This window comes from Zootoca vivipara, chromosome 5 (genome assembly GCF_965207765.1).
Source record: "Zootoca vivipara chromosome 5, rZooViv2.hap1.1, whole genome shotgun sequence".
Taxonomy (NCBI): Eukaryota; Metazoa; Chordata; class Lepidosauria; order Squamata; family Lacertidae; genus Zootoca; species Zootoca vivipara.
The window spans coordinates 36,270,885-36,295,648 of record NC_142588.1 but is presented as its reverse complement, the minus strand read 5'-3'; the positions used below and the strand labels follow the sequence as shown (position 1 = coordinate 36,295,648).

General features: G+C 40.2%; 1 protein-coding gene across 6 annotated transcripts in view; it reads right to left on the bottom strand.

Moving 5' to 3' along the window:
- CFAP46 (cilia and flagella associated protein 46) overlaps positions 1-24,764 on the bottom strand; it is an 84,030-nt gene that overhangs the window by 6,204 nt on the left and 53,062 nt on the right. For 3 of the 6 annotated variants that reach the window (XM_060274838.2, XM_060274837.2, XM_060274836.2), the window contains exons 37-56: positions 22,830-22,976; positions 22,201-22,401; positions 20,986-21,098; positions 20,381-20,563; positions 18,524-18,659; positions 17,576-17,764; positions 16,549-16,737; positions 14,726-14,866; positions 13,464-13,643; positions 12,194-12,364; positions 11,552-11,649; positions 9,223-9,395; positions 7,579-7,775; positions 6,070-6,182; positions 5,047-5,237; positions 4,080-4,244; positions 3,566-3,636; positions 2,104-2,164; positions 1,363-1,398; positions 489-588 (exon numbers count right to left, since the gene is read on the bottom strand). In XM_060274838.2, coding sequence (XP_060130821.2) covers positions 489-588; positions 1,363-1,398; positions 2,104-2,164; positions 3,566-3,636; positions 4,080-4,244; positions 5,047-5,237; positions 6,070-6,182; positions 7,579-7,775; positions 9,223-9,395; positions 11,552-11,649; positions 12,194-12,364; positions 13,464-13,643; positions 14,726-14,866; positions 16,549-16,737; positions 17,576-17,764; positions 18,524-18,659; positions 20,381-20,563; positions 20,986-21,098; positions 22,201-22,401; positions 22,830-22,976 — 2,855 coding nt within the window. Of the gene's footprint in view, positions 1-488; positions 589-1,362; positions 1,399-2,103; positions 2,165-3,565; positions 3,637-4,079; positions 4,245-5,046; positions 5,238-6,069; positions 6,183-7,578; positions 7,776-9,222; positions 9,396-11,551; positions 11,650-12,193; positions 12,365-13,463; positions 13,644-14,725; positions 14,867-16,548; positions 16,738-17,575; positions 17,765-18,523; positions 18,660-20,380; positions 20,564-20,985; positions 21,099-22,200; positions 22,402-22,829; positions 22,977-24,764 lie in introns of those variants that run through there. The other 3 variants (XM_060274839.2, XM_060274840.2, XM_088670392.1) reach the window with 3 other exon arrangements.

Sequence of the window (24,764 nt, the reverse complement as noted above, 5' to 3'; positions counted from 1 at the left end):
AGGTAAAAAAAAGAACAGTCAAATCTTTAATCTGCACTGTGTGCTATTAAATTGTATTAGCATGATGTTCTGCTACTTTAAGTAGCTCAGTTCAGCTCTAGAAAATATTACATTTAAAGAAATATGATCAGTTTTCATCAACTATGTGCCCTAGTGCCAGGAATACAGTCATACCTTGGAAGTCAAACGGAATAATAATAATAATAATAATAATAATAATAATAATAATAATAATAATTTATTATTTATACTCCGCCCATCTGGCTGGGTTTCCCCAGCTACTCTGAGCGGCTTCCAACTGAATATTAAAAACAATAGAGCATCAAACATTAAAAACTTCCCTAAACAGGGCCGCCTTCAGTTGTCTTTTAAAAGTAAAATAGTTGCTTATTGCCTTGACATCTGCTGGGAGATGCTATGTTCCACATATTAGGCACTTGTTTAGGTACTAAAAAATGTGCAAAATTAAGAGAAACAAGCTTACATACCTTGCAAATTGCGTGTTACCCATAATTCCATCCCAACGGAGTGTAAACGGCTCAAATTTCTCTAGGAGTGTCTTAAATTTTTGTGCAGGATTATCCGATTCTGAGCATACAATTTTTTGTCATTAGGAACATAGGGTTTTCCAGTGCTTACACACCCACCCACCCACCCACTCTGCATAATTTTAAGCAGCTGTAGCTTCTAAAAAGAGTATTATTGTAGCTTTGTAAAAAAGCCTACAAAGGTTAGTAGCCTACCAAAAAAAAAGTTACGAGCCTGCTAGCAGGGTAGTAGTCTGTGTTTTCATGCTGACCACAGAAGACTGGCAGACTGGAAATGCAGGCTTCTAGCAACTTAGGAGAGTAGGGTTTGTTTGTTTGTTTTCTAGTTTTTCTTTAAATGCCTTCTAGCCAGTGGAGGGCCTGGATTCTTCTCCGCTAGCCTGCTTTGTTTCCATGTTGGTTGCAGAGGAAGGATTTTTCTCTTTCCACAACTAGCACACTAACCAAGCAAGCTGAAGGAGTAGGCTCAGAGTGATCTGTTGTTCCTCTGCCAGCCTGCTCACTTGCCTATGGCAGCAGGATGATTTGTTCAGAGCAAGACTACAACACCAACTTTTTCAGATATTACAGTTATCACATGGAGCTTTCTGCATGCAAAAAAAAGGAACTTTAAAAAAGTGACTTTCTTTAATATATAAAATAAAACCAGGTCATTCTCTTTCAACCATAAACTAGCCACTTTTAAACCTACATATTAGGTGCATGGTGTTTGAAAATGGATTCACTGATGTTGAAAGAAAGGAAATAAGAGTTCTCGGTTGATTTCTACTACAGCTATTGTAACGGCAAACAAGTTATAATATACAAACTTTACCTCTGTCGGTTACATCATTATATGGATCCACAACATCTGAGACATACCATTAAGAACATGCAATGAGGGGCGTCAAATTTAAATATAATCAACTACATACGGTACAACTCCCCCCCCCTGCCTCCCCAGTTTCGATTGGGTGCAGGAACCAGAAATAAAGCCAGTGGCACCCTCAGCACCCAATCCTCATGTGCCACCTTTTGATATCTTCCCTGAAGAAATCACCACCAGCAGTTCCCTCCTTCTGCTTACCAGGCCCCCACCTTTGTACCTAAGCAAACTCTTTACCCTTCCTAAGCCAGTAGCATCCAAGCTCTCTTTCCCAAGAGGACCTCCATAGTCCTCTCACATGATGAAACCACTTTCCTTCCATCTTTGCAGCTTAAGTATTGTCTAAAAAGCAAGTATCTTTTTCTACTGTCTGAAGGTCTCTCTCACACCAATTCCACACCATTTCCTCTTGACTGTAAAGGTTAGCAAACTGAAAGCTAGACACTTTCCAAACACTTTGACACTTGCATTTCTGCAGAATTTGGTAGCAACAACAGTAGTAGTAGCTGGCATAGGGAAGTCAGTCCGATTGCCCTACAAGCTTTCCTAGCTCTGAAGACGATTCAGTAATTGACGCATGCAGTAGCAGTGATGTGGCTCGATTGCTGAGCTCAAGGAAACGGGCAGCTCAGATGTAAAACTCACGATTTAAGTATTCCATTTTCTAATCAATAACTTCTGAAAGGATACATTTAACATTATGTATATCAATTGGAAGGCAGTTGGGTGGCAGAACACGGTTAAGGTTAGGCTGTTGAATAAGAAACAGTCTTAGCTTTAGTATGAAAGAACACCCACAGCACAATTCTTAACTTTTTTTCTCAGAATGAAAGTCTAATAAGTTCCATTGGGACTTACTCTCTGGCAAGCATGCTCAGGACTGGAATCCTAAGTAGGACCCATCAGTACTGCATAACACTGTTTTTGTCATAATAACATGGAAAATGCTACTGTGTATAACTTTTGTGGAAGATCCCAGTGGCCACAAAAATCATGTCAGAGTGTGGGGAAGTAATATGAATAAATTTCCTGATCAACACTACTTCTCACACAGGGATTGCTCACACTATTTTGCTGTCCAAGGTAGAAATTAATTATATGCTACCGCCCCCCCCCCATCTTTCTTAGGACTTTATTGATAGTATTCTCCTATTGTAGTCCCTTTCCTAAGATGACTTGGGAATAATGGGAATGCATAGGGGAGGGGAAGGAGGAAGAACACAAACAGCCTCCATGTCTCAGACCTTGCTGTTTAAAGTAGGGGTGGACAATCTGTGGTTCTACAGATGTGGGACAACAAGTCCTATCATCCCTGACTAAGGGTGATGGGAGCTGGAGTCCAACCAGAGCTGGCCAACCATTTGGATGCCTGAGCTGAAGGACTAGATTGTGCTTCCTCCATTACATGTTCTAGAACCTACTGGACTGATAGCCGAATCTTACTTCAGCACCAGTGATGGGTATTATTATTATTATTATTATTATTATTATTATTATTATTATTATTATTATTATTATTACCCCACCCATCCGGCTGCGTTTCCCCAGCCACTCCCAAGGATAGTAGTCTAGCTTAGGGTGTGAAGATCAGGCTGCCTAGCACACATAGCTCTATTTCCCAGCATCTCACTCCTGATGGCCGCCTGAGGTGTTTGTCTCACTGTGCCTAATGGTAGGACTGTCTCTGAGTCCAACAGAATCTAGAAGTCCACAGGTCCCCCACTCCTGGTTGAAAGGGTCTAGGATGGAGTGAAGAATTATATTCACCCTTGAAGAATTTCCCAAGATTTTTGACAACTGCCTATATTATCTATTGGGTTGGGACAGACTATTGATCCCCTTTTCAAGGCAACTTTATTACTAAAAGTATTCGCAAGGAATATCAACGTGTGCTGTTTCTCCAGAAGTGCAGCAGGAATTTATGATCAACAATGAGAAGTTGTGAAGTTTATAGGTCTTGTTTTGCAACAAAAGGTATAACAAGACGAAACAAGGATCCATGCAAACACAATGCATTATACAACTGCTTCACTAATATGCATAATAAAGTTAAAATAAAACTATTTGAAAGTTGCAGAGTTTTTGGATCTCTAACAGGGCATTATGATATAGCTTAGAAATGCATCAGATATTGTCAAAAATATATACTTACCACTTTCATACCCCTTTTCTGTTCACCTTTTAGCTTTGATTCTCTTCTACCACCCTTTCTGAACTCATTTTCTGAAAATGTTAAAAGCACAATCATCCTTAGAATAAGATATGACACCCTCTCCCCAATCCCTGCAATGTTTTCCAGAGATTGACATACTTCTCATGGCCATCAATATATGTGAATTACAGAGATGGTCTGAAGGCTTATTACAAGTAATTCTTCTGATAACCAACATTTGCATTCTAACATTAATTGTATACACAGGTTCAAACACCACAAGACTTTTTCACAGGAGTCTCTACATAAGAATAAGAATAATAGAATCATAAAACTGTAGAATTGTAGAACTGGAAGGGAAGCTGAGACAATTAGTGGTGGGGTACAAGGCTGCTCCCTAAGCAGAAATGTAAAATATTTTATCTTGATACCAACTATCATCAAAATTCAAAGGGATTCAAAGTCTATATCTATCTAAGATTATATTTTCAAATATATATCAACATGTCTGTACCTGATTCGTCTTTACGCAAGCGGTTGTAGAACATTTGGAGAGAAAAGTCTCTGGACACAGAACTTATTGTATTTTCTTGAAAGATATTCAGACCTTCCAAAGGAAATTCCAAAAGACATTTGTCCACCAGTAGTATTATGCATTCTCCTATATCTTCAATGCCAGCTGAATGTAGGAAAAATGGGGAAGACAAATAATCCTCAATGAAAGAATAACAACTGTTCTTAAATGGGAAGCATTTTTTTCTTCTGCTCAAATAAACTGACTCTGTTTTCATCCTCAATTAAGATGAAGAGATAAATGAAGTCTTTTTTTTCTTTCTTTTTCTTTTTAAAAAACACATTTGGGAAGCCCCTGGGAAAATCATGCAGAATATAGGACTTCTTGGTTTGGAGGGAGCCAGTGCCATATATTAATCAGAAGTCAACATTTCTTTCTACACCCAAATATAATGGCTACATACAAGCACAATAAACTGAGTCTTGGGTTTGCACACTTCCTCTCTTGCTTCTTGCACATGCAAAGAGAGGAGATTAGAAGTGTCTGCTCCTAGTTTGAGGCAAGCCATAGTTCGTTGCCTCATCCACACCTAGAAATCTGTCATTTGCTCAAACCATAGGATGAAACCATTATTTGGGGTTCTGGTTTGTGAGCAACCTATGGTTTGCATAAACCAGGAAATGAAATTTCTATTTTCCTCCCAACATGCATGGACTATTGGGAAAGGGGAAGAGGATTCACAAGCATGCAATGGTTTGTCATCATGGTTAAATATATCTACTGATGGGCTAGAAACAAAACAACCTGCCTTCGAAAGTGCATAATTACAAAAATCAGAGATAACTTATGCAAACCTGAGAATACAATACTTTATATTTTGAAATTTTGTAGCTAACTATTTATCAAGAAGATAACTTTATTGGATAATCTGACACTATATATATATGCTTTAGAGCTTAAGACATACCTGGAGCTGTACTGGCTTTCTCCTTTTTATTTTTTGCTTTCCCTGCCTCATTTCCTTTGCCTTTTCCTGAGCCATCTGCTTTAGTTTTTCCTGGACTACCTTTTTTGCCTTTTCCTGAGTCACCTGCCTTAGTTTTACCTGCATCACCTTTACCTTTTCCTGAATCAGCTGGAGAGACTGCTGGACTTGGCCTGAGGAGGCAAAGACCAGGTCTTAAAAATATTGTACAGCATATAATTTTTTAAAGAACAGTAACAGGAATCAAATACTTGCAGTTTGTTTCATGTTACCCGCAATAGGAAAATCAGTACTCACCTGGCTTTATCATACAAGAGAAACACACATTCTCATAGTTTTACTTAAGGTTAACATAGACATGCGTAGTTCTGATGGTTCTGATGACCTGAGTAAATTGGTATAAAATTACAGATGCTGCTTCTACCTCCAGGCAGCAGGTGCTACAGGGACCAAGATGAACCAAGCACATCACTGGCAGTAGTGGCTACTGGAACAAAGATACCTTACTGTGACACTGCCAAGGCCTGAAAAAATGAGGTTCCAAAGATTGTCTGACATGTGTCTTTTCAGAGGAAGCAGAAGGCCCCTTTTGGTGCAGATTTGCTCCTGCACTTCTATAAGAAATTTCTTTCATTAGGTTTGACAGGTTTTTCTTGTAATGGTCTATAAAATGGGGTACTGTTTGCAGTTCTATCTGTTCAGAATGAAAACAACTGTGCTTTTGTCAGCTTCCTTTACTGTGATATCAGAATTGCTTCAGAGGCTGGGAACAACATTTATTTATTAATTTTATATACCACCCTTCATCCAAGGGTCACAGGGTGGTTTATAGTATAAAAACACAAAAATACACATCATAACAACAAACAAAATACTAACCTCCCCACACTATTTAAAAGGACAGAGATTGTTTAATTAGCCAAAGACCTGGGAGAAGAGGAATGATTTTGCCTGGTGCCTAAAGATATGTAACAAATACTTAAGAGAAAACATTAAAAAAAATACCTCAGCTCAGAGAAATCAAATTGTGACAAAACAGGTTTCAGATATTCTTCTACTTCTCTCATTATACCCTGGAATTCTGATATAAAATGTTCTTCATCTTCCTTTTCTGTTTCCTATGATATAAAGTAAAACAGTGACTGATTAATTTATTTTAAAAAATAGTTAGAAGGCATAAGAATATCAAAGACAAAAAGGACAATTGAAAAGCCAAATAGAAATAGAACAGTCATGGAAGTTTAGTAACTTTTAAACTATCCCAGGTCGAAACTGGACAATCACCTTTAAACAACGTTACACCTTATTTTTTATGTATGTGTTATTTTATTTGATAATGTGTTCTCTAATGAAAACACTGATGCAATAGCTGTAATACTGTATTTATAAAAACATCCACTAGAATAGTAGCCATCAACCTGTTGGGAGCAGGGACCCATCTTTAGCCAAAGCATACTTTTGGATACACAATTTTTAATTGTTTGTCTTAATTAGGATTTAGGCAGTGCTGCCGTTATGACTTAATTTAGATCTGGCTGTCACCCAATGGTTGGTCCTGACTACAGGCAGTCCAAGCATTGTACTGGCCTGTAGTCTGCTTGGCTGCTCTCTTCGTGAAGCAGTCTTGCTTGCAGTGGATTTCCTTTTGACCAGTTTGTATTTACTTTTACTTCTGCCTCATTGAGTCCCATGCACGTATTTTTGTAATAACATTATAATAGTATTCATTAGGACGCCATTAATAACAACATTATTTTCTAAAAGTTAAAAGGCCAGATTCGGAGCACCGTAGTTAAAAATAGCAAAGTGGGAACTGAAGCAAAATGGTGCAGGTGATGAGTGCATCAAATTGGGATCCGAACCAGTGTGAAGAATCAGATGACATACCTAGTTCTGATTCTGTAATAAAAACCCTGGAGCCTAATTTGATCAGTAGAATGTTTGATATCTGGTGGGCGGGGCTCCGGAATTGGCCCCTCCCTTCATTGTGTTCCATTAAGTTTCAAATAAGAGGGACCAACTGTCTTTTCTTGTTTTCTTGCCTCAGACTTGCCTCCTGTTGTTGTATTTAGTTTCTCTCATTATAGTTATTTTGCTTATTATTTCTTTATTATATTCATAATAATAAAATATATTATATTATTATTATTTATTATTAAAGCTTAGTTTACATTTACGTGAGTGCCTTAATTTTCTCCAAGAAATAGAAACTCTGCTGAGGAGAGGTGTGGAATGTCCTAAACTGCGTGACTGAGGGGAAATTCCCAGATTGATTTTGTTAATCACTCCCCACCTCCACAACAGACTCCCCAGTTGAAGACCAATGCCCTAGGGATAATAAAAATAGTAATTTTATTATTTATACCCCGCTTATCTGTCTGGGTACTAGTTGACACTATTATGGACAACAACTTACGCTGTATTCACAAGAGGAAAAAGTAGTTATTAAATATTACTCTACTATCTCAGTACATCAGGTGTGAAAACACCAATATGAACAAATGCAGTTCTTACAGTATTTTTTCTTCCTGTTTCTACTTTGATGACTGATTCTTGCAGCTTTTGAAACTCAGTTTTGTCTTCATGGCTTCTCTCTGGTGATGTTTGTCTCCGAAGACGCCTCATCCTTTCAGCTTTCAAAACCTTTACCTTCTCCAGCAAATTCATCAAAGTATTAGAATTCACCTGGGATCGCACAATTTTTGCCTGCACTGAAGTAAATTAAAATACAAACCTATTAAAAGCATTTTGACACTTGCAATGCATTGTAATTTTTTTAAACATGCAATGCATCTTCATTTTCCATATCCAGGCATACAGAAAGGATCCAGGCACGAGAGAGCATGAATTATTGCAGCAGTGGTAGTGGTGTTAAGTAAATTAGGTGATGTTATAACCTTTGTGAACCAAGATAACTACAGTGGTACCTCGCAAGACGAAATTAATTCGTTCCACGAGTCGTTTCGTGTTGTGATAATTTCGTCTTGTGAAGCACGGTTCCCCATAGGAATGCATTGAAATTTAATTCATGCATTCCTATGGGGAAAAAAGAAGCGCAAAAAGAGAGAGGCGCCGACTAACCCGCCACGGCCAAAAGTCTTCAAGGCTCTGGGGAGGGGGAAGCAGGAGGAGGGCCAGGGGTCTGGAAGGAGTCCGGAAGCCATTTACAGAGATGGGAGAAAGCAAGGCCGGAGCCGCAAGGTCTCCTCCCGGCGCAGCCTCCGCTCCTTCAGGCGCTGCCGCTGTTTCTGCCAAGGGCCGCCTGGCGAGCCGCGCTGCTGCTCCTGCCGGAGCCGTAGAAGCCACCGAGGAGGGCAAGGCCGGAGCTGCGGAGGCCACCATGAGCACCACCGCAGGAGGCAGAAGTGGTGGCCGTGGACGTCACCGGCGGAGTCCTAAAGGTGGAGTCCTAAAGGTAAGTGGTGGCAGCGGCAGCAGCAGCCTCCCTTCCCCTTGCGAGGCTGCTTCATCTTGCGAAGCACGGCCATAGACGGCTTCATTTTGCGAGTTGTCCAAAAAAATCGCAAAACGCTTTCATTTTGCGATTTTTTCGTTGCGCGAGGCGTTCGTCTTGCAGGGTACCACTGTACTCATTGGGGAGGCATGAGTCATGGAGCTGGCATGATTCAATCCTAATCCTTCACTGTGGGTACCAACCTAACACTTCACTGGGAATTCAAATGGTTTAATTCCACAGGATGAGTTGTATTTCTACTCAAGACTACCTGTGGCTAAAGGTTTTTTGGCAGCCATGAAAAATATTTCCATGTTTCAGCAAGAAACTGAGGGGAGAGCAAGTGTCCTCACTCTGAATGGGTAGGTGGCACTGGGACTTCATCATGCTCATGACATGATCCTCCAGCTGGCTGAGAATACTGTTCCCAACTAGAAGGTGCACTTTAGAAAGTGGAGCTGGAGCTGCTGCCAATCACAAAGCAAATAAAGTTAAGTGGAAGAGGGCTCTTATAAGATATAAGATATCTTTATTGTCATTGTCCCCTTGCGGGAACAACGAAATTACTCGTTTAATTACTTAAGGGCATAATTTGGTTCCCTCAAAAACAGAACATTTTTGCCCCAAATATTCATGTGTGAAGTTTCAGTCCAGCCCAACAAAAGAGAACCATAATTGAATCTGCACTTCTTAGAAATGCTTACAAGTTGGTTGATTAGTTTTTCCTTTTTGTTGCCCACTCTTTTCCTTCTGCTGCCCACTCTTTTCCTTTTGCTGTCCACTCTTTTCCTTCTGCTTTTCCTTTTCCTTGTGGTCCTTTTGTTCCTTTGGACTGGTCAATTTCATTTTCTCAAGGAGTGCGCCATACAAGAAAGATCTAGTGAAGAAAACAATCAAATCAAATTTTCCAGAAGACCGTTTCCTCTCAGATAATGCCTTATTCCCTTCTTATCCAACATAAACTTATAACTGAATGTGATGCAAGTACCTAACCACCTCAATACTTCAAATGATAATAAGTTATATGTATGTGCACACCCCACTTTCTGAACACAATGCATTCCCACAAACTGTTCGTTTGGTGAGTGTTTACAGAATGAGCGTATGATTGCTATTATTTCCTATGGGAACATTTCTAATCTGTGATCTCTCTCTCCCCTCCCGCCATGGTTTCCTCCTAAAATGGCTGTAGCCAAACGGGAAAGAAGAGACAAAGGGATAACTGATTTGTCTGTTCCCTCCTGCTCCCTGATTTGTCCGGTCTCTCTACCCAGTTCCTCTATCCATGGCTCCTTCCCCAAAATGGCTGCCGCCATATTGCACAGGCAAACAAGGAAGTGGGCAAACTCTGAATCAGCCATGTATGTAGCAACGTTTGGTCATAGTTTTTATGTTTATGTGTCTGAAATTGCAGGTAGTGTTCTGATAGTGGGACCTGTGAAAAAGTCTGTGCTACATTTTTGAGATTCTTAACTCTACTTTCCCTGCATTTACTGGGGCAGAAAGGAGAATTCCTTGGAGAAACAATTAAAACTGGGAGAAGGTGCTCAAGTGAAATGGGTGGTGGATGGTTTCTGTCATGTTTTTTAAAACCCCTTTCTTCACATTCATAGCTAAATATAATAGATCGGAAATACTGTGACACGCTTCCCGGCTTTGAAATAAAAATGGAAACGAATGCAAATAAATAAATAGTGGTACCTTGGGTTACAGATGCTTCAGGTTACAGACTCTGCTAACCCAGAAATAGTATCCTGGGTTAAGAACTTTGCTTCAGGATGAGAACAGAAATCGGCAGACGGCGGCATGGCGGCAGCAGGAGTGGTACCTCAGGTTAAGAACAATCTCAGGTTAAGAATGGACCTCCAGAATATATTAAGTTCTTAACCCGAGGTACCACTGTAAAATGTGATGGTGGAAAGCCAGAGGACAAATACTATCCTCAAATACCATCACTGTTAACTGTAGTCATCCAACAGGGAGCACCTTATCTTTAAAACATGTGACAACAAATGCACCTTTCTTCAAACCCATCTTTTCAAAGTGGGAAAGGACATGAAGTGCAGGAGACAACCATATATACCGTAGTTAAAACTGCTGGTACACAGCAGCTGCTGGAAGCCGCTGAAGGAAAAGATGTCACAGGAGTGGCAAAGCGATATTGAAATGACATGAGTGCACAGAGGCAGCCAAGAAGCAGTTTGGGACGCAACAGACAGGTGTTCAGTGGTGGGTTTGATTCTAACAAAGGCTAAGCACAGCTATTTATCTTTGCTTACACTATAATCGCCATGTTTTACTGAAACAGAAGCTGAAGAGCATGGCCCTATAAAAATGAAATACTTAACCATGGTGTCTTTTCCTTTAAACATGAGTAAGATTTGGGTAACACTGCTATGGTGAAGGATTGGCTACAAACCAGAACCTAAAACCATGGTTTACCTCAACCTTCTCCCACCTGGTGCCACCCTGATGTTTTGCTGAACAACTTTCAGGAGCCCCAGTCAGGGATGATAGAAATTGTAATCCCAAACACCTGGATGGTACCAGGCTGAGAAAAGCTGATTTATGCCTTTGCTGGTGTCTTTCTATCAACAGCCTCAGAGAACAGGGCTTGACCAGTTAAAGCAAATTAGATATTTGAGATCGTAAACAGGATGAAGTAGCAAACTATGACTTGCACTAACCAGTCATGGTTACTTTTTATGCCTGTACCAAAGCAATGGCATATAGAATAGTTACTCTAACAGCAACGGCTGGTGGGGGACTGCTTTCCTGAAATTATCACCTCTGCTATTGCTCTGGTGTGTGAGAAGGAAGAGGAGTGAGGTGGCAGCGGTGCCAGCATGGTGTTAATGCAACAACAGAGCCAATCCGGCATTCCTGCTAGTACATTTACACCATGCTGGCATTACCCCTCACCCTCTTGGTAAGCCCAACAATGGTGGTGATTGGAGGCCAGGTAAGCACCGCCACTCCACTGACTGCAACTGTATTGCTAAAGAGTTCCAACATGAGAACCTATATTCATACCTGTCTTCTGAATGCTGGAGAATCATTACATGAAAATTTGGTGGTAATTCATTCATGATGTTAAAGTGTTGTGGAGAAATGGAAAGATTTCCCCACGCCTATGCAAAAAAAGGTAATAGTGAATAAATTTTCAGACCGTTTAAAACGTAGCTTTAATCTTTTCATGACAAAGTGTCAAAGTAGTAGCATGGCTGTGTTGTAGAATTCTTATAAGCCATATTTTTGTGAAATATACACCAGTGATTCAGTTCCCTCCTGCTCCTAACCATCTGATGGTGCTGCAGTAGGGCAGTAGCCCTGAGAGCCCAACTTGTCATAACACAGTACTCTGCAGTGCCACCTGTGAACTACAGTGCATTAGAAAACATACAATACAAAAAACAGAGCAGGTTGCAAAAATTATAACCAATTTTGCTCAGACAATCTACCACTGCTTTTTAATTCTTCCCTCCAACTTTTAATGCTCTCACCTGCTTTATATTCCAATATATACAACACACACAAACAATTTGTAAAGGCAAGAGAATAAATGATCATATATGCTCCAAACAGGTGTTCCATTACAGCTAGGGATCGTTCTCAGGTCCTATAGATCCCCAGCTAGATGAGAAATTGCAATTTTATTTTAACTGACCAAGTTACCTTTGAGATTGCAGCCAACCTGTGCTCCACATTTTTGAGAAGACTGCATGTAACATCTCCTTTTTGTTGCAAGTGGTGCTGCAGATGCAACATTGCTGCCAGCTGTGATTTGCTGGTGTTCAGTGTAGCTGCTAGCATGATATTTTTCATCATCAGTGATGCTGAACAACTCTGCAACATTTTAATACAAGTCTAGTTTGGCAAATGTTTTAAAACAGATTTCTAATGAAAATCCTTTCAAGAAAGCATGAAACAAAGTGGCCCCGATATGGTGATTATTTACATTCACAGTAAAGAAGCCCTGACATCAAAATATTAAGAATGGGTTTTCTCAACTATTCAGCTTCATTCTGTGGAATGATCTCTACATAAATGTGCTTCACTGAAATGCCCCCCCCCACGCATGTTTAAATGATATTTATATAGTTGACCAAGGAACTATTGGTGTAAAGAAGGGATAGTACTGGTGGTGATAAAGCTTCTGCCAGTGATTGGTTGAGCTAAATTAACATCACTAGGGTTGAAGGGTGAGGGTGGACAAATTAAAAAATGGGTGTCTGGCTACCACTGACTGATCTGCTTTGATCTTACAGAGAGGGGCAGGGTGGGCAGAAGTTAAGGGGAGACTGAAAGTAGGGGTCAAGTACCTGAGGTGGTGGCAGATTAAGGAGACGACAAAAAGAGACAAAACGCACAAAGCATTTATCGAAAAGTTGCTTAAACTGGAGATTTCAGCTAGTCATTTTTTATGGGAAAGGGCTTCAGGAAAAGTTTTAGGAAGACAGAAGGAATTTTTCACTAATTAATCATGTGGTCGGGGGCTATCTGAATGTCTCCTTTTCCCTCCTTCTCCTTGTCACCAAGCTGCCCTCCCCTTTTGACAGCCCTGGATCACTCCAGGTGGATCCAACCCAACTTTAGGGTGATCCAGGGATGCCCACACCCCACTTTGGTTGAATCCTGTGTTGACTTGAGTCAGCCTGATCTTAGGATCTGGCATTTGGTTGGATCTGGTGCACAGCCCCCAAAATACATGTTCCAAAACATTGAACCACTGATAGTCGATTGCAAGTGTTATGCACAAGGCTTAACTTATGTTTGCTACATATTTAAAGTAATAATTATATCACATGCGACTAGAAACCATCACGTAAAAGAAATGATTTTATTTAGTAACATCACCATCTGAATTCACATGTTCTTAATACTTTTAAGATTGATTTGGCTGATTATGGTACTAAAGAGCTAATTGAAGTAGTTGTTGCCTCACCTGATAAAGGGCCAAAAACTGGCTTGCTGAAACGGAGTCAAATCGTCCAAAGCACTCCACCATTTCCAAGCTAGCAGCAGCCAGGATATCAATCATGTTATTATTCATTGCAACATTAATGCTCTGCATCAAAACCTCCGTTGACTGAAACAGGTATCTTTGGGTCCAAGTCTGTTTCCTCTATATAGCAAAGATCAGAATCCTATGTATTCAATATTGCTAAAACTACATAAATCCAACATAAATAGTAGTTTATCACTTCAAAGAAGATTGAACATTCTGATCTCATATAATAGTTCTTAATGGAAAAGATTAAATGTTTCTAGAGAGGGCAAATGGGCATAAATTGAGTTTCAAACTGGGCTCCCAGTTATGCTGTTTTGTCCGTCAGAGCATCCTATTAGGGCTCTATTAGATTCTGTTTTCCATTTAGCTCAAAATAAATACATGTTCCTGTTGGGCTTCCTTTTTCTGACTCTTTATCCATGGAACAAAAATACAGGAACAAAACATTTTATAAATGAGGAAAGTGATGAAAAGGTGATGCAAAGTAATTTAAAATGATTAATATGAGAACTGCAAGATCAATATGAGCTTATATTCCTTTTTAAAAATTACTTTCCAAAAAAAGAAAGGAAAAGGTCCAGTTCTTATTTTCATCTCATTTTACAACAGACTTTTAGAAACCAACATACCAAGAAATCAAAGAAATAAAATACAAAAAATGGAAAATTATCAGCAAATAATTTTTCAGCTTTTTCCTCCACAGCTTGTTCAAATTCTTTACTATTTACTTTCTTAACTAAAATTCTACTTTATGCGTTATCTTATAAAAATATTCTACAGTGAAGTGGAAGTGTCCTAAACACTTTCCCTTCACCGTCTGTCTTTATAGCACTCACCTGGCATGCCCTAAACTTAGAATTTACTATATATATATATATATATGTATATACACATACATACACACAGTGGTACCTCGACTTACGAAGGCGATCCGTTCCGCGGCGATCTTCGGAAGTTGAATCCTTCGTAAGCTGAAGCGTCCATTTTGCGCATGTGCAAAGTGCAATTTTGCGCTTTGCGCATGCGCAGCTCACACGCACTGCTTCTGCGCAGCAAAAATACTTCCGTGTTAGCGGACTTTGGAAGTCGAAACCTTCGGAAGTCGAGGCATTTGTAAGTCGAGGTACCACTGTGTGTATATATGTGTGTGTGTGTGTGTGTGTGTGTAAAGTACATAGGTTATCACATAAATGTACCCTTAATTCACTTGCTTTCCTCCTGTATTCATCAAGCTGTCTTCTGGTAAGTAGCAAACACGGAGTTGGTGTTTCACTTTCATCACATTTTGCTTCCAATTCTGGTGAGGGGGATTTCTCAAGGACAGGTTTAGGTTCCTCCTGTCCATCCATCACAAAAGAATTAAACAAAGCATTGTCAAAATGTAATGCATGAAATGTGTGAATACACACACACAGCCCAGTCCTAATATAGTATGCAATAATATAGTATGACTACACACACAAGCTCCTCCTTTGTCTGATGTGGCACTCTAGTAACAACATGGTCCCTTTAATTAATGGGTAGTCAACCTGGTCCCTACCACCCACTAGTGGGCGTTTCAGGATTCCAGGTGGGCGGTAGGGGGTTCTACGGCACAAGCTGAATCTTCCTTCCATCAAGCACTGGTGGGTGGTACGGAAATGTTCACCATCAAGAAAGATGCATTAGTGGGCAGTAGGTATAAAAATGTTGACTACCCCTGCTTTAACTGGCATTTGAATGTGTGTCAAAATAACAACATGGCATTCAAAAGAACATCTGCCATGCCAAGAACCAGGACTGCTCATATATAAATGTTTTGCAAAGGGTTTCCTATTCTTAAATCTGCTATATCTCTTATTTTTATGCTGAATTGGGTTTTTTTTTAAAAAAAATAACCATTATTTCAAGTAGAACGAAAATTTGCAGTTCAGTTGGTAACTAAAGGAGGTCTATGCAGACTAGACCAGTGCAGTCACTTTTCCAATTTCTATCTTTGGTTTCCTGCTCAGTTTTAACACATGGCATAACCAGGAAAGGATTTAAACGTTTGCTTCAGCTTCCAACGATTGACCAATGTACTACCAAAACACAGAATTCGAATCTTACCCCAAATCCTTCTCCAGATCATGCATCTCTTGGACTTTGTTCTGGAGTAATTCCCAACCTGATGCCCTTGGATGTTGTTGGACCCCAACTCCCACAATCCCTGACCATTGACACTGGCTGAGGCTGATGGAAATTGTAGTCCAAAATATATGGAAGACCCAATGAGGACAAGCAATCTATTTCCCTTAAACATGAGGTTTCAAGCAAATTGAGCATGATCTTAATTACAGTACTTGAGAACTATGACACCAACATGCCTCTGTATTACTTTTTACTTCAGGGCAAGGTGTTGTTTGGTCTTGAGAGTCTCATGGACTGCAAGAAGATCAAACCTATCCATTCTGAAGGAAATCAGCCCTGAGTGCTCCCTGGAAGGACAGATCGTGAAGCTGAGGCTCCAATACTTTGGCCACCTCATGAGAAGAGAAGACTCCCTGGAAAAGTCCTTGATGCTGGGAAGGATTGAGGGCACAAGGAGAAGGGGACGACAGAGGATGAGATGGTTGGACAGTGTTCTCGAAGCTACCAACATGAGTCTGACCAAACTGCGGGAGGCAATGGAAGACAGGAGTGCTCTAGCGTGCTCTGGTCCATGGGGTCACAAAGAGTTGGACACGACTAAACGACTAAACAACAACAACACGGGTGGTTTCTCTTGTTGGCACCCAGCCACCTCCAACCCCATGCCCTCTTTATCACACACACAAAAATGATTATTTATTTTCAATATCTATATCCCACATCTCCACAAAACCCCCCACATTTATTCCAAAACTTATTCCAATTTGTAAAATCACGCGCACACAATCAACACAGGACACAATAATACACCAAATAAAAATGTGGAATAAGCAGAAAACAGATTCCTGAAGTTGTTCATTCCCCCTCTTCCATTAACGGTTTGATTAAATGTAGGAAAAGTATGCCGTACCGCTGCCTTTTCACTCCAATGAACATCTGTAAAGATGGGGTTTGTGTGATCAGCCATTAAACGCAAACACTTCCCAGTGAGATAGAGGTACTTGGCTCTGATATCAGGACAGCCAGCATAAAGACTCTGTAGGCTCGTTAGCTGAGCCTGGGCATTATGGCCAATTGTGAGGCTGAGTTTCATCCATGCCTGTCAGAATTCAGAAAACGTGAAATAAAACCAATATGCAGGAAACTGGTAACATTATGAACAACAAAAATGATTCAATGCTTCAGAAACTGAGCACAGTGGTACCTTGGTTCTCAAACGCCAAAAACCTGGAAGTGTTCCGGTTTTCAAACATTTTTCGGAAGCTGAACATCCAATGTGGCTGTCGGCCATTGTTTCTGGGGCACCTGCACCAATCAGAAGCTGCGCCTTGGTTTTCAAACTTTTAGGAAGTCAAACAGACTTCTGGAACGGATTAAGTTTGGCATTTTTGTTTTTGCTATTTATTTTGCATTTTTGTTTTTGAGGCATTTTCGGTTAATTTGTTTTTGTGACCGTGTGGAACCTAGCTGAGCTACTGATTGATTGATTGATTGTGTGACTGTGGAAATGGATAAAAGCCCCCCATCCAAACAATGACAATCATCAGCGCAGGTAAGAAAAATATTAATTTTAATTTTTATAATCTACAATACAGTACATTGATTATGGCTTTCATTTTATGGATCCATGGTATCGTTAGATAGTAAAATTAATGTTAAATTGTTGTTTTAGGGGTTGCTTTTAAAAGTCTGGAATGGATTAATTTGTTTTGCATTACTTTCTATGGGAAAGCGCACCTTGGTTTTGGAACACTTTGGTTTTGGAACGGACTTCCAGAACGGATTAAGGTACCACTGTACTGATGATTCTCTAAAATTTGCTTTGACAGAAGTCACAGCATAATCCTATGCTGAAGTAAGATCTATCATTGTCACATTCCCAAGTAAGTTCATATACGATTGTAGCCCAAATCACAGGAAAGCAATTAAACACAAACCTGCTCAACAGAAGCAACATCAGGCGTAAACCTCACAAAATCCTCGATAATCTGCTCAATCTGGTCTGCTTTGGCCTCTTTCCGTTTTTTCTCAATATTGATGAGAACAAAAATATCCAAAATGATCTCTATAAATGTCACTTTCATGCTAGCCAATTTTCTCATCAAGGGAGTGTTTATATTTTTAGTCTGAAATACAAAAATAAGACTGAGTTAAAAATAACACTTCAGATTCTAGGACTGTGGTGCATGGCAAGATGAAACACATCAGGGATAGAGTGAGAAGAGTGAAAATCTTGCACCTTGAAGATTAAAAGGCCACTGCTTTCTTGGGTGGGAAACACAGATCTGTTAAATAAAAAAATGAAGGAAAAAAAGAATAGAGAGGGGAGGATCATTTGTGGCTTTTCAAAGTGACACTTATTACTGCATGTAAAATTTACAAATGTGAAGGCTGCTGACAGCCACAAAGACCTGTCCAAAATTCCTGCCAATGCTTGTATTCAATGTACTGTAGCTGTTCTAGGGATTCACCCAACTCTCTGGAGCAGATTTGGGGAGGGCAGGGGCAGCATGCTGGGGCAGGAGAGGGAGCAAAGTCCTGATGCGTTAGCAGGAATCATTGAGCAGGCTTCCACTAGCACAACAATTTAGTTGAATATGACCAGAAATGTCCCCAATTTAGAGTTGCAATAAGGAATGCAGATAATGACCATTGAGTAACTGCCTCCATTGGTTTATCTCTGTATTTTCAGATGTTCACCAGGTTTGGACGGGACTTTGAACGCTCTCATTTGACTGTCAACAGTCTCTACATTTTGCAGTCTCCGCAGTGCAGTCTTATACATGTCCACTCAGAAACGAGCTTCACTGAGCTTAATGGGACTTACTCCCTATTAAATTTGCGCAAACTACAAGATGATTTTAAGACACAACTACCTTACCTACCTCATTAACTGGAATCACATTATTAATATATCGAAAAAGCTCTTCCATTTGTGATACTGCTGCTTGGGCTAACTTGTAAGCATCCAGGTAATGGCTCTGCTTGTCTACCTTGTATACTGCATGTTTTCCGAGAATCCTGTAAAAAAAACCCAACAACATTTAAAAAATTTCAAAAATGGTATTTAGTCCTTGATAATTTATCTATTTAGAAAGATAACCAGATAATGTTTTTTCTGCGGTTTTACCAGCATGTGCCAGTTCTGTGCTCAAAGAGATAACCACCATTCAGTAACGGCAACCAAGTAAATGATACAAGTATTTTATTTTTTCAAAAATGCCAAGTGTGTGTGTGCATGCATGCATGCACTCACACATGTAAGATGTTGATCGAAAGTGTCCACAAAGGAAAAGTTACTTCTGTGCTTTCGCATTTCCGGATATTGTACACCACTACTTTCAATCAATATTACTATTACTTCCATTTATTCAATAAGGAATGGTAAATATTAGAGCTGCTACATGCAGCTTGTGATCCAGCAAATACAGTGGTACCTCTGGTTAAGAACTTAATTCATTCTGGAGGTCCGTTCTTAACCTGAAACTGTTCTTAACCTGAGGAACCACTTTAGCTAATGGGGCCTTACACTGCCACTGCAGCGCAATTTCTCTTCTCATCCTGAAGCAAAGTTCTTAACCCAAGGTACTATTTCTGGGTTAGCGGAGTCTGTAACCTGAGGTACCATTGTAATATGAATGGAGCAGGTTTTTGAATCCAACAAAGCTTAAGAATCGTTTGTGCTCATGGCCTAGGTGGCAAACTGCTAAGTCACAACAAAGCTCCATGTGAACACAGCCACATTGTTCCTCCACTGGACCTGCTGCTGCCCGGCTACCTTGAGCTAAGCCAGGGGTCAGCAAACTTTTTCAGCAGGGGGCCAGTCCACTGTCCCTCAGACCTTGTGGGGGGCCGGACTATATTTTGGAAAGAAAAAAAAGAATGAATTCCTATGCCCCACAAATAACCCAGAGATGCATTTTACCAGTAAATAAAAGCACACATTCTACACATGTAAAAACACGTTGATTTAGAAGACGATTGGGCCGCATCCGGCCCCCGGGCCTTAGTTTGCCTACCCATGAGCAAAGCTATGACTTCCCTTAGCATTATGTGCAAAACTGTGGTTTGTTTCTCTCAAGCAAACCATGAGTAGTAAACCAAGAACAAAGCTTGATTACAGCTGGTAGTTTGTCTGGAGCGAGACAAACCATGAACCCAGCTTGCATATAATTGGCAGTGCAGCAGCAACAGGACTGGAGGAGGAGGAGGAAAGAGGTCACAATTTCCACTGTGAGGACCTGCACATTTGCATAAGCATGCTTAGCCATGATTTGGCTTCCCGTTGCATGTGAACCAGGCTAATGTGGGTTGGCTTCACACACATTTTGTTGCGTTGCAGCCACTGCTTGTGCAATTTGATTCAGATGCAATAAAGAAGTTCTATTTTTGTTGTAACTATTTAGACTCAATGTAGAAAAAGCAAGCCAGAAATAATCAGCATGTGGGTTTTTTTAAAATATGCATGGGCCAGTCTCCAAAGATCTGCTCATCATGTGCCAAAAATGCTTTAGATTTGTGTGTGTTCTTAACAGCACGCAGCTTCTTTCCTATACTGCAAGACAAAAGAACTTTGAAGCTGAAGGTAGTTGCAAGTGGTTCAAGAAGTGGCATGGATACCTGCTGCAGAGAGGGAGGAAATCTACTTTGTGACCGTAAGTTCTTGAGCTATCTTAAAATTGTCCTTTGGGTCTCTGCCTACTTACATTCAAATAAATAATCAAGGACTATTATGGACTTACCTGTGAATATTTGCACGTACCAGCAAAACCTCAGTACTACGATCTTTATACCGGTGAGAAAGGAAGTCCTTCTCAATGTGAATTAATTTGTCATAAGGCTCCAGCAACAATCTTGCTAAGTCATTCGCATGACTACTAGCATTGATGAAATCTTGACCAAACTCTACATGAATATATGCTTTCCTGCATAAAAGAGTATATTAATAGTATTGGGTAAAATATCTCAATAATGTATGAAATATTTGATCAAGTAAGTATGCTGTACTAATACACTTTTTTCTTTGTTTGTTTTTTAGATTTCTATGACTAATGCTAAGAGAAAAGCATAGTTTTATATTTATGCTTGGATTATGCTGTGTTTGCATTAAGAAAAGCACAGAGAGTTAAAAAAAATTACAGTGCAATCCTAAACATATTTATGCAAAAGTAAATCCCATGAAGATTTCAGTGGGGATTACTGTCTGGAAAGGGTATATAGGATCATATACCCAGGACTAAGTGGGTATATGAATGGAATTCATATACTGACTGAATGGAATTGCATTGTTAGTTAACAAACCATACACAAAACGTTATAATAAATGTTTTAACTTGTAATTAATTACCTGGCTTCAAGGATTGTGATTATAATACCCAACTCAGCTTCGCTGTTGGGTCTTCCCAGCAATAATGGTCTCAATGCATTTACAGTTCTCTGCAGAAAATGGCCAGACTGTACCTATGAGAAAGCAGAATTGTTCAAAATGTTTTAGGCCAGGTATTTATTCTATCCAGAGCAAATCCATTCAATGAAAACACAAGCTGTGTTTTACTGAAGAGCATATGGCTCACCAGGTATACCTTAATTAAATATAGCTACAAAAGGAGGATACTGTGATCTCTACATAAGAAAAAAAGGTTTTTAAAAACCAGAAGGTTCTACATTTAACTGATTGGGAACAGTGTTCATAGTGCTATCAAGTTCAATATATGCAGTGCTTTTTTCGGGGGGGGGGGGAAATGCAGGGGTACGCATATCCCTAAACATTTCATGAATCTTTGTACTTTTGCCCATTTACTGTATTTATTTCCCCCGATTTGAACTGTAAAATGGTGATTTTTCTTGAGTCAAAATGAGAGTACCCCTAAACATTTTTTTTTAGAAAAAAGCACTGAATATATGTCTTAGTGGAAAATTGCCAATGTGAAGCTCAATACAGTCACTTTTGACTTCAACTCAGGAACTTCTAAAAAAGGAGGGCGTTGCTTATAAAGGAAGTCGAAAGTAAAAGTCAAGAAGGCCAAATCTCTCCAAGGCCAGGGGGTGATGTTATTAAAAACTAGTAGAAGCTCAACTAGAATATATACTGCAAATCAGAAAAAAAGTATTACCAAGGCCAAAAAGAAAAATGAAAAGGTCAGGGTGGTTAACAGAGTCAAGCACGCTGTCAGAGGCAAGAAGGTACCTTTTAGAAAATGGGAGACTTTACCCAAATAAGAAGAAGAAAAGGGAACCGGAACTTTAGAAAATAAACGCAAGCTAACAATAAGAGATGCAGAAGAAGAAGAAGAGGATGAGGGAGGAGGAAAAAAATGTATTTCATGAACATACTGCTAAAAACATTAAAATACACACATCAAAAGTGTGTTAAAGGGCAGAGGGGGGGGGGAGAGAGACAGCAGAGAAGTTGAAGGAATTATTTGCATCTGCATTCATTGCAGAATACGTAGGACAGATCCCTGTGGTTGAACAAGGTTTCTCAGGAAAGGTGCCTGAAGTACTGAAGTAAACATCAGTGACAAAAGACAAAGTGAGATAAATATCCAGATCATTTCCTTACCATTTTCTCTTTTCTTTCCTCATCTTCCCCTAAAATTGCATCTGTGAGACACAAAGTGCTATTCAGCCAAAATTTCTCATTTCCACCTATCAATTGTGCCTTCTCGAGCAGTTCTTTAGCTTGTCCATGGTTTTGTTCCAAGTTAGCTAGCACAGCTAGAAGATAAAGGCACCGCGATACAGTACATAAATCATTCGTTTCCTAGAAAAAATGGTATTTCAGGTAAATGAAATTGTAAGTTCAGTCTTACCAAAGAGCCCAGTGTTATGTATTTAGAACAATGAAAAACAAACAAAATCGAGAACATGTAAAACGCACCTCCTAATTTCTACAGGAGTTTATTAGGAGAAACTCAGACTAAAATGACATTAATTCTCATGCTAATTTCTTTCTTTCTTTTTTTTTGCAAATTGCTGCAAAATATGGAGAACTGAAAAATGAGAAACTGAGAGAACGTTCCATCGCTACCTGGGAGTAAGCCGTAGGACTTCTCTAAGATTAAATTTGAATAAATAGTTCAAAAGAAGACAACTTGAAAGCTGGGAAGGAGCACTGAGAGAATCTTATGACGATGCCAGTGCATAGGGGACTGTATCACATTCCAGTTTGGGATCAATTTTCAAACTTACCTGAGTTGCATGGTGTGCTTCTGCAAGTAGTAGCCTTGCTGGCTGATATAAACCTAATTTCATGAGAACTTCAGCTTTGTCTATCCACAAGTAGGGGAAAGAAAGCCCACTTAATCCCTTTTCAGTCACAGGGTTCAGTTCCAAAATCTGTATTAAAAAAGAAGGAAAGAGTGATTCTAGAATTGCAATTCCATTTAAGTCAGCATTTAATTCTAAAATTGGCAAAAGGGATTATGTTTAGCATTCCAATTCCTTTTTTAAAAAATCTGAAATCTGTTGCAAAGCCCGATGAGAATTATTATTATTATTGTTTTATTATTTATACCCCGCCCCAGCCACTCTGGGCGGCTCCCAACAGAATATTAAAAACACGATAAAACATCAAACATTTAAAGCTTCCCTAAACAGGGTTGCCTTCAGATGTCTTTTAAAAGTCAGATAGTTGTTTATTTCCTTGACATCTGATGGGAGGGCATTCCACAGGGCGGGTGCCACCACCAAGAAGGCCCTCTGCCTGGCTCCCTGTAACTTGGCTTCTTGCAGCAAAGGAACTGCCAAAAGGCCCTCAGCACTGGACCTTAGTGTCTGGGCTGAATGATGGGGGTGGAGACGCTCCTTCAGGTATACTGGACTGGGGCCATTTAGGGCTTTAAAGGTCAGCACCAACACTTTGAATTGTGCTCGGAAACGTACTGGGAGCCAATGTAGGTCTTTCAAGACCGGTGTTATGTGGTCTCGGCGGCCACTCCCAGTCACCAGTCTAGCTGCCGCATTCTGAATTAGTTGTAGTTTCTGGGTCACCTTCAAAGGTAGCCCCACATAGAGCACATTGCAGCAGTCCAAGCGAGAGATAACTAGAGCATGCACCACTCTGGCGAGACAGTCAGTGGGCAAGTAGGGTCATAGCCTGCATACCAGATGGAGCTGGTAGACAGCCGGCCTGGACACAGGATTAACCTGTGCCTCCATGGACAGTTGTGAGTCCAAAATGACTCCCAGGCTGCACACCTGGTCCTTCAGGGGCACAGTTGCCCCATTCAGGACCAGGGTGTCCTCCACACCTGCCCACCTCCTGTCCCCCACAAACAGTATTTCCACCATAAGCCAGCCACCATAAGCCTGTGCTTAGGTACGTAGTGCAAACGCCTCTAAAATCTGCATAACAGGAGGCAGAAATAGGAGGTGCATGGTGATAGGAAATGCAGTTCTAAAATAATGAAACAAAGTATGGGGTAGGTGAGTGAACAGCTGAGGAAGAAGCAGCTGAGGAAACCAACAGAATGTCCTAACACCAGACAGGACAAGAGGCCCAGAGAGGGGATAGTGAAGATACTCGGCACTGTGACTCCAGAAAAATAGCTGATGGAGAGAAGGCCACCTGCAACAAGTTCCTGGAGAGGCAGATCTTAAGCAAGAGACCTGAATCATGGAAAATTCCAGCATAAAAATGGTATAGAATCTTGGGTTCAGTGGAGGACAAAGCAACAGGATTCTAGTTAAAGATGTGTGGTGTATCACCAATTACTCCCCTTTAACCAAATCAGCTACATTGGGAAATGCCCTTGTGAACATGTACTTTTCCTTAAGAGTTAATAATAAAAGGAAAAAACTCGGAAAAGCCTCAAACTTCCATCTCTACAAGAGCCACCCGTTTTCGCTCACTGGGCCCCGCAGCAATTAAGGGATATACTGCTAACAATGGAAGCCATAGTTTACTGCAGGGGTCAGCAAACTTTTTCAGCAGGGGGCCGGTCCACTGTCCCTCAGACTTTGTGGGGGGCCAGACTATATTTTGAAAAAAAATATGAACAAATTCCTATACCCCACAAATAACCCAGAGATGCATTTTAAATAAAAGGACACATTTTACTCATGTAAAAACATGCTGATTCCTGGACTGTCTGCGGGCTGGATTGAGAAGGTGATTGGGCCGCA